The sequence below is a fragment of the Rhipicephalus sanguineus genome, chromosome 5 (assembly GCF_013339695.2).
Source record: "Rhipicephalus sanguineus isolate Rsan-2018 chromosome 5, BIME_Rsan_1.4, whole genome shotgun sequence".
Taxonomy (NCBI): domain Eukaryota; kingdom Metazoa; phylum Arthropoda; class Arachnida; order Ixodida; family Ixodidae; genus Rhipicephalus; species Rhipicephalus sanguineus.
The window spans coordinates 107,019,870-107,030,093 of record NC_051180.1 but is presented as its reverse complement, the minus strand read 5'-3'; the positions used below and the strand labels follow the sequence as shown (position 1 = coordinate 107,030,093).

Below are 10,224 nucleotides of genomic sequence, written 5' to 3'. Positions count from 1 at the left end.
CCTGAATCAGTTTTATTCAAATGCGAGGATACATTCAGAGATCGAAAAATACGATATTTCCAAAGGCTATAGGCCTACGTTTTTGGTTGAAAATGCAGTCTGAATCAATTTTATTGAAATACGAGGATACATTCAGAGATCGAAAAATACGATATTTCCAAAGGCTATAGGCCTACGTTTCTGGTGGAAAATGCAGCTTGAATCAATTTTATTCAAGTGCGACGATACATTCAGAGATCAACAAATACGATATTTCCAAAGGCTATAGGCCTACGTTTTTGGTGGAAAATGCAGCTTGAATCAATTTTATTCAAGTGCGACGATACATTCAGAGATCGAAAAATACGATATTTCCAAAGGCTATAGGCCTACGTTTCTGGTGGAAAATGCAGCTTGAATCAATTTTATTCAAGTGCGACGATACGTTCAGAGATCGAAAAATACGATATTTCCAAAGGCTATAGGCCTACGTTTCTGGTGGAAAATGCAGCTTGAATCAATTTTATTCAAATACGAGGATACATCCAGAGATCGAAAAATACGATATTTCCAAAAGCTATAGGCCTACGTTTTTGGTGGAAAATGCAGCCTGAATCAATTTTATTCAAATGCGAGGATACATTCAGAGATCGAAAAATACGATATTTCCAAAGGCTATAGGCCTACGTTTTTGGTTGAAAATGCAGCCTGAATCAATTTTATTGAAATACGAGGATACATTCAGAGATCAAAAAATACGATATGGGCTTACCTTTTCGAACGGAAATGCAGTGGCAATGAATTTCATTCTAATGTGCGAGACTTCCAAAGCTTACCTTTTTGGTCGAAACTGCAGCCGCAATCAGTTTGGTTGAAATGGAGAGAAACTTTCAGAGGCACAGCGACCTGATAGAAGGAGAGAGTCTGAGGCCCAAGAAAACAGCCTCAGACAGTGTTTCATTGGCCTCACAATGCGCACGAATGGTGAACATTGGCAACATTGCCTTAGACGCATAGGTCGCCAAAAAAAAAACTGGAGCTCACTCAGACTGACTGGTAAGAAATGTATTTTGCTCTGAGGGCTCACTCTGAGTTAGACCCACCAAAGCTTTCTTCACTTGGACTCACTTGGACTCAGACTCCCTAAACTTTTTCTCAGCCGGACTCAGACTCGCGGCCCGATCTGAGACTGAGTGAATCGGTGTGAGTCGAGTCATGAGCGAGTTTCCCGACCTACGCTTAGTGAACAGCCGGGGTTTCAGTATTGCAGAACGCTTACTAAACTTGAGCTCGAAAACTGCGGCTTCGTGAGTACCACGACGATGTTTTGCACAGAGGAATGAATGGCAGTCAACTTGAAAAAAAAATATATATATTTTATTTGATTCTTTTTATATTTCCTATTTCATTACGTAAGTAAAACTGGCCAACGTGGATTCCTCTGAACTTGGCGTCTGCGCAGCAACGCGTATTCAGTCATGTGAGCTTGTGATGGTTTCTGCACACGCTTACTTCGACGTCCCGTTCCCTTCGTTTCTCGCTGGGCTCCAGAAACGTACGCATTTGGGCGGGTTGGTTAAGCACGACTTGGAATCGGCGGTCTCGATCCCTGACGCTCTTTTAAAAAGCAGCGCCGGTTTATCGTACGGTAAGTACACTATACCGTATCGTTCTGGTCGGCACGTAGCTTGTTTAGTCTGCGAGACCTCTATTAGCCACTTTGATCACCTCATCACGTTGTCATACGCGATGAGCAATTATAAAACAGATATAACGTTTTTTTTTTAAGCTACGTGTTGACCACGACGGTGCGGTATTTCCGCACTTACCGTGCGGTGTTACCGACACTCCCAAAACACTCTACTACAGTGTCCAACATGCGCACCGACCACAGTCGTTGAGAGGAGAACGCGTCGCCTCTCCGTCACAATAGTCACGAATTCCGAACACACAGCTTGAACTCTCAGCTGGCAGCGACTGCGAAGTGTCCGGTGACTAGCGTTGCAACCAAGGCGACCAGGATGGTTGCTCCGGCCGACGGCATGGCAGCCGCGTCGCAGAACTGCTTGGTGGTGAGCGCGGTCACGTCCTTGCCTAGCAGGGACGGTGGCTCGCCGCATTTGACGCCGCTGATGTTGGCCCGCCGGATCCAGGACAGGAACTCGCCCTTGCCCAACTCGCAGTCGCACTGCATCTCTGCGTAGCGCATACGTCGTACATTACGCGAGCGTGAAATAGTTTCATTATAATTAAAACAACGCAAACAGCACGGATGACGAAAGGAGGCACAACGAGCCCTTACTCGCAACAGAAAGGTTTATTCGAAGAAACAAAACGAAACTCAAAAAGAAGTGAACTCAAACAAACTGTGCAGTCGCCGCTACGTAGACAACTTGCCAACTTGCGAAAATGCAAGAAAAGCGAAAAAATTGAATAAATTAATTTAACATCTTAACATCAGAAAGGTAGCACATAGGTATGACGACGTATCTTCAAAAACCTTCAAAATCCCAAACAACCAAAAAAGTATCTATCTACCCCGCCTCCAAAATAATAAACCTTTCAGTTGCGAGTAAGCGCTCTTTGTGTCTCCTTTCTTCGTCCGTGTTGTTTGCGCTGCTTCAACCATTACTGAACCTTACCAACTAGCTCAGTTGTCGACCTTGATACGATATGAAATAGTTTTTTCCTTCAATTTTCGCTAGTCTTCCAATGGGGTCGTTGCGGATTTTAACGCCCTGCATGCACTAACACGTGCTACCCGCAGGGTGGCCTTTAGGGGCGAAGCACCTTAGGGCCTCGGCGTGTCGGCGTGCATCGTCGTCTGCTGTCGTGACGGTCCATTTGCTTGAGCGCAAGAGAGGGCTCCAGCGCCTCAGAGCTCGCCGTGTGGCGAGAGAGATCTAAAGACGCGCGTTGACTATGGAAACTCTATTTCTGCGATGAACAATGAACTACCAGCTCGCAAGGAACAAGAACGCGCCCTCGCCCGCGAGAGACAACGCCGACGCAGGCAGCGTCTGCTAGCTAGTTTCTTGAATGAAAAAAAAAACCGACATCTCGCGCTGCACAACCGTTCACCGGCCACACCGTATATAGAGGCACTGGATCTTGACCTGCAATGTAGTGCCGGTGGGAGATTTCTCTTGTGCGTAGTTTAACAATAAAGATTCGCAGCGTGCACGTTAACTAAAAGCGGACTGGGGGTCTTACTTACCGAGTGAGCCTTACCGAGTGAAAAAAGTAATCGATGAGCTACAAGAACCACCAAAAATATGAAACCCCCCTTTATATATGTTCATTCATGCGTTTCTCTTTCTCTCCCCCCCCCCCCCTCTCTCTCTCTCTCTCTCTCTCTCTCTATATATATATATATATATATATATATATATATATATATATATATATATATATATATATATATATATATATATATATATATATATATGCAAAACTAAAAAAATTCTGGGGAGGGGTTGAACCCCCCCCCTCCTCCGGCTACGATAATGGCGGGCAAGTTGAACCGCGTGAAGCGCGCAGGAGGCAGGAGTGACTGTGTAACGCACTGTTCATGACCAGTCGGCGGAGGTGCTTGAGGTTGGACTGGAGCACGAGTGCCTCCTGGTCGGTGACCACCTCGATACGGTTCTCGAATAGGTCCAGCTCGCGCAAGTAGGGCAGCTTGCTCACGGCGTCTGGCACCTGAGTCAGGTGGTTGTAGCGCAGCCAAAGGCGGCTCAGGTTGAGCTTGACGAAGGCGTTCTCGCGCACGGACACCAGGTGGGCGCTGTTCACGGCCAGCTCGTCCAGCAGGGGCAGCGAGTCGAACATGTTCGCCTGAAGCTGCGCAGAAAACGTGCACACGACTCGCTATAGCGTTTAACGCCACCCGGGTTCCTCGGGGTAATGTAAACATTGTCTACGGAGAGTTTCCTGCAAAAATTACTAGAGGGAATCTAGGCGCTCGTGTCTGTAAGAGATACACGGATAACCATAATCAACACATACATCAGTCACCGCGAAATGGCGTATTCAGCCATGTGCGATGAGGGCAAATGTGAGGACACCATCGATCGCCTCCTGCGTCACTGTAATTAGCTTTGTTCCACTGTTTCGACTGCATGGTCCCGCTTTTCGGCTTTAAACATGCAAGATAAGCTCACACTTTATGATACAGAAACAGAACAAATCCCATATACTGCTCCGCCGTAAGCATATATAGACATCCCAAAAGCACGAGCTAGAAAGAGAAAGAGAGACAGAAAGGTGAAGAAAAGACAGAGAGGTTAACCTGCAGAGAAGAACTCCTGTTGGCTACCGCGTACTTAGGAAGGGGAAAGGGGTTATGAAAGAATGAAAGAGGAGAAGAGTATACGAAGGCGCCCCAAGGCCATTACTACGACATCCGATTAACATGCAAAAGCACTACCCAATGCACAGTCACAATACGTCCCATCAGTTTGGTGTTTCCAACGAAACGCCTTTATAGCGAACTAGATATTTAATTAGTTAATTGTAAGGGTTTTACCAGGGGCGTAGCCAGGGGGGGGGGGGTTCATACACCCCCCCCCCGAAATTTTTCAGTTTTGCTTGCGTATATATACACGCGCACATACAAACGCACGCACGAACATACATAAAGTATGGTTGAACCCCCCCCCCCCCCCCCCGAAAAAAGTTTCTGGCTACGCCCCTGGGTTTTACGTCCCAAAATCATGATATGATTATGAGAGACGTCGTAGTGTAGGGCTCCGGAAATTGGTACCACCTGGGGTTCTTTAACGGGCACCTAAATCTAAGTGCACGGGCTTCTGGCATTTCGCCTCCATTTAACATGCGGCCGCCGCTCAGGGACTCGATCCCGCGACCTTCGGGGCAGCACATTAACCACCATACCACCTCGGCGGATTGAACTAGATATATGATCGGCATACTCTACCTCTTGAATGGTCTCATTCTCGAGCTGCAGACTGCGTAGCTTCGACATGGGCCGTATGATGTCGCCCACGTATATCTGGCCAATGCGCGTGTTGTCAAGCGTGAGCCGCTCAACGTGTTGGTTGATGTACTGCGGGAACGCCTTCTTCAACTCTTCCAGGTCAGAGTCACGGATCTGCGCCCAGAGAGGGGTATAATAATAATAATAATAATAATAATAATAATAATAATAATAATAATAATAATAATAATAATAATAATAATAATAATAATAATAATAATAATAATAATAATAATATTAATAATAATAATAATATTAATTTTTGGGGTCTAACGTCATAAAAAAACACCATATGATTACGAGAGACGCCGTAGTGGAGGGCTTCGGAAATTTCGATCACCTGGTGTTCTTTAACGCGCACCTAAATCTAAGCACTTACAGGGGCCTCACGCATTTTCACTTCCATCGAAATTACGGCCGCCGCGACCGGGATTCGATCCCGCGACCTGCGGGTCACCATTCCAGCACCTTGACCACTAGACCAACATGGCGGGTAGAGAGAGGTATACGTACTTCATCGTGCATTGTAAGATGAACGCACCAGGTGCTGCTTTGAGTTTGAAATACCTCCCGACCGTGATAAACGGGTCGCAATAGACACGGGAGTGCTGTACTGGTCCAGCTCGCCCTCGAGTAGGGAAAGGAGGAAGCGGAGGAAAGAAGGGATGACGGAAATAATTCGAGGATATTGCTCTAGAACATGTGCAGGAGGTGTAGAAGACATTTTAACGCGGTAGCGTTAAGAAACCCGTGTCGCAGAAGATCTGGTGTCGTCGGCGTCGGCAGGAGTTGCTCGCGAGCAAAAAATCCCAGCGGATGCAAAGAATAAAAATAAGCGATCGAGCGGGAATGAAACCGAAACATTCTGCTTGGCAGTCGAGTATTTTACCACACAGCCACGCCAGCAATTCTTGAACGTGCAAGCTTCAGAAAAAGAACCAAGCAAGCGCTATGTCGGGCGAGGATTTACGTAATATTGCGTGGCAGAAGCCTAAAATCGCAAAAGGCGTCAGATCATGTGAATTGCGGCACTTAGGGTGCCCGTCCAATACAGAGGGCTCAGCCATAATTTTTCATCATCTTCAGTAGCAGCGGTATCAACAAAGTGTGCATCTATGTAGATGCGCCGTGTTGTCTTACATACGCGTAGTCGCTATACTTCGCAAAGTGCTGAATTATGGCGTCGTGCATGGGTACTTCGCAATTGTAATTGCAATAGGCGCCCTAAGAGAGTTTACAACGGCCAATGCTGCGCGCACAGACCTTCCTTCTCTCACGGCTCGGTTGAAGTGTCCAGCGAGAAGCGAAGCATGGTAATCGGATTAGAAGACGACGCGAAGGGGTCCCGATAACGCTATTGCGTTCCACTCTTAAAGGGGCCATGCAATAGTTTTCGAAGTAATCATGAAATGGCTTCATTAAAGGAGCCTATTGCCTCTCGAATCGACTGCAGCAAACATTTTTAGAATCCGTCGACTACGAGCGGAGTTACACGGATTTGTCGTACTTAAACGCTTTTTCTCTCCTTTCGTACCAGCGAGCGCGCGGCTTTCCGTGTGATCACGAGCGAGCGCGTGGGCACGTTGCGGCATCCCGCGGCGACCGCGGCAAATATGCAGCTCACGATGGTCAAATCAGCCAATGACCGTGAACTTGGTGTTTATACGGCGCGGTCATTTGGGTTTATGGCATCATTTGCCGAGAGAACACGGAGCGATTTCTAGCCGACTTTCAGAATTCATTGCGAATTCCAGACCGCATGCTGCGCTATAATGTTTGGCTCACATTCTAAGGAGCCTCGACTACCAACCGGCAGCGTTTTCTGACAATGCTGAAAAAATGTTGCAGGGCCGCCCTTTAAAGGAATGTGGACACCAAAATATTCGATGAACATTTCAGACTCCTGCCAAGAGGCAGACAACCTCCGCGTGAGGGCATGAATTAGTATCACGTGACGGCGACGTGACGCAGAATACCTAAGTGACGTCAGCAGACAGATGTGCCTCTTGCTACACTTAACACGTGCATCTCCGCTTGGCGGCCTCAGTTCGACCGAAATACGCAGCTGCGGCCCCGACAACGAGGCCATGTCGTCGTCGTATATCGTCGTCGGGCGAATCCGACCATGAAATCTAGTCGTGATTGATCCCTTGGCGTCGGACGCTGAAGTAATTGCATACATGTGGTCGCGGTGGTTTGGCGCTTACATTCCCTCAAACGCATCATGATATTTGCCGTACACATCTCCAACGTCACGCCTTGCAGATTTCTCATGAAGCTTTGCTGATGGTTATTGCGACAAATCTGGAAAATGAGCCACGCTTCTTGGCTCCTTTTCCGGCAGTGGTGAACTTCCATGAGGAAGCTGCCACATGACAAAATGTGAAGATAGCCGTCAATGGCGAACTACAAAAATTATATTCGTCCTTAAAACAAAGAAAACGTAATGATGAAACTTGCAATATAAGAAGATCTATTTCTTTGCTTTCGATTGAGGTGTAAAGCTGATATTTAGTTGGAGCACAACGTGGTGTTAATTGCGTCTCAATGTGGATCAAAATGACGATTTTCTCAAATTCGTAATTTTTTCTCGTAAAGTTTATAAACTTCAGTGGTCTGAAAATATTTTAAACTCAAAATATACCTTTCGTAGAGTAAGTATTCATTAATTAGATATTCATACATAATGCAGTACTACAAAGGAAAAAATGCAAACATAGGACATTTTGGCGACATTTCTGGAGGCGTATATGGCAGAAAAATTGCAGTAATGTTATTGATCTTCGAACACCTTATCCAAACGCATTTGCTATATATATGTAAACAAGATTTGGTATTGAAACGAGACACGATATTCCCGGAATACATTTTCTGGCAAAAAACACTCAGACGACACTCTGCGAAATTCTGACGGCTCCCACGTGACCAAAATAATTTCTCGGTCCGAAGTATTCGATCAAGTCACCCTTCTCAATGCAATAAGACAGCACAAAGTTTTTAGAATACATTTAAGATTATCGCCAAAACGACCACTAAATAGTCCCAGTCGGACCTATGGTCGGACTGTCACTGGAGTCAAATGCACGTAGACGCCGATAAAATACACTCTCCTGAAAAGCCTTTGTGCTTAATCTGGTTAAGCTGAAGATTTTGCCCCATATCTACCCCCATTTTTGCGCGTAATAGTAGCATCTATAACTAGCAACGGCAATCTTTATGCTTGCTTTATATTTGTTAATCAAACGTCCCTGAATCTAAAGCAAATATATGTCCTAAATTGTGTCGCTGAAAATTTCGCTATATAAATAGACAACAAAACTAAAGGGCATGATATAAAGGTAGGGACTAACTTCCGAAAAAAAATCACAGCATATCCACGGAGTGAATGATGATGAGTGGGCGAAGCTGCGGAGGTTCATCGGTAAACCGTGAATCTTCCGTGAATTCTGCCCAGTACATCATCAGCGACGTGAGATCGGGCGCGTTTATACTAAAGGTTCGATGAGAGTTATGACGACTTGCAGCTCACTTTAATGTTACATGTACGCTGTGAATTTTCATTGTTTAGAAAACCATTGCTTTAGAAAACATCTGGCGTCTTTCGTTAAGCAGCTGGCGTCTTTTCGTTTTGCTTTAGAAACATCTGGCGTCTTTTCGTTTTGCTTTTAGAAAACAGCTGGCGTCTTTCGTTGGTTTATTTCATCAATCAACGGCGTTTTGAACAAAATTTTTATTGTTTAATCACGCACAGGAGAAATCTCACCATGCACTACCTTGGAGGTAAACAATGGCTGCTAATGGGAATGAGAGACAGAAGAAGTCGGCTTTTAGCTAACACTTACACTTCTACTTCTACTAACGTTTCCTACTGGAACATGCCAATGGCTGCTAATGGGGAATGAGAGACAGAAGAAATCGGCTTTTAGTTAACGCGCACGCTGCGAATTTTTTATTGTTCAACAACGCACAGGAGAAATCTCCCACCGGCACCACCTTGGAGGTCAAGATCTGGTACTACCGTTACGACTGATTACGCACTACGAGGGTCGAACGGGTGCCGCTTTAAGGAGCTTCGCCCCTAAAACTTGGTGGACGCTGCGAAAGAATGGGCTATTGCCATGGCCACCGCTATGGAGGAAGGAAAAACTAATGGCGAATTCCACTTGTCGAACCGGAGCAAGTTTTCTTGCTCCGCGTTCGAGAGTCTGCGTTCCACTGGTCGATTGGGAGCAAGTTCGCGTTTTCCACTGGCAGATTCGGAGCAACCCACTCTGCGACGGAGCGTTCCGAGTTGCTCGGTCTTGCAGAGGTGGATTTCGCCGGAACTCCGGCAACGCGGTGACGTCATTTCCGGTACAATCGGGCAACTCGGTTGTCTTCAACCTGTTTAAGGCGGGGTCTGATCACCCTGTGCACTTGTTTACATTCCTAAAATGGCGTTGTTTGATTCTGCTGGGCGAGCTTCTGGTTTGCTTCTTGCTCTGAGCGACAGCGAGAGCACGAGTTCTGACGGTAGTAGCACCAGCGATGACGACGAACCGTACGTGCTCTACGAAATGATGCTTAAAGAAATGTTCCCTGACCCGCTGTCCGCACGCCCGAAGATCATCGGCTACATCGAAGAAGAGATTTCCATGTGCTCGTCCATATTTGTCAGCGCAACACAAGAAAATGGCACGCGTGCTTTAGCCACCGCGGGGCCGAAATGCGCACTTTGCAGCGGCGACCCATGGAAACGCACAGAGCGGAAGCAGAAATAGTTCCCGGAGCCAATTTACGTGACGTATGCATAAACAACTTCCGGAGCGACCTCAGGCGGAGCATTCACGTGTTCCACTGGCAGATTTGGCTTGGTACAATCCGAGCGCTCGCTCCAGGATTTCGGCGGCCGCTCCGGATCTCCCAGTGGAATTCGCCATAAGGAGAGGCCCTATCGTATCCCAATGCATTGCGAAAAGTGTGGCGGAAGTGACGTCAGATTTATGGGGCAAACAAACCGGTATGGGGCAAACAAAACAGCAGACGCCCCGCGGCGTGCTCTCCGCTGTGGTTCGCTTCTGCTCGAATCTGTAGTGCCGGCGTAAACTTAGCGCGTATTGTGCGGTTCGCACGCAGTAAAATGTTGCAAGCAGACGTTTACCAGGCTGTTCGTGCGTGGAAGGCCCGAGCGCTGCGTGCTGAAATTCTTCGTGGAGCGTTTTTGTGCAATAGTACAGAAAGTACCGGTACGTGCCGTAATCAAAAAC

At 46.7% G+C, this 10,224-nt stretch overlaps 1 protein-coding gene across 1 annotated transcript in view; it reads right to left on the bottom strand.

Moving 5' to 3' along the window:
• Positions 1–1,370: 1,370 nt before the first annotated feature.
• The window catches only part of LOC119394099 (uncharacterized), a 30,660-nt gene continuing 21,806 nt past the window's right edge, over positions 1,371–10,224 (bottom strand). The window contains exons 3-5 of the mRNA XM_037661344.2: positions 4,919–5,092; positions 3,546–3,822; positions 1,371–2,175 (exon numbers count right to left, since the gene is read on the bottom strand). Of these exons, the coding sequence (XP_037517272.1) occupies positions 1,943–2,175; positions 3,546–3,822; positions 4,919–5,092 (684 nt within the window). The 3' untranslated portion in view covers positions 1,371–1,942. The remainder of the gene's footprint in view (positions 2,176–3,545; positions 3,823–4,918; positions 5,093–10,224) is intronic.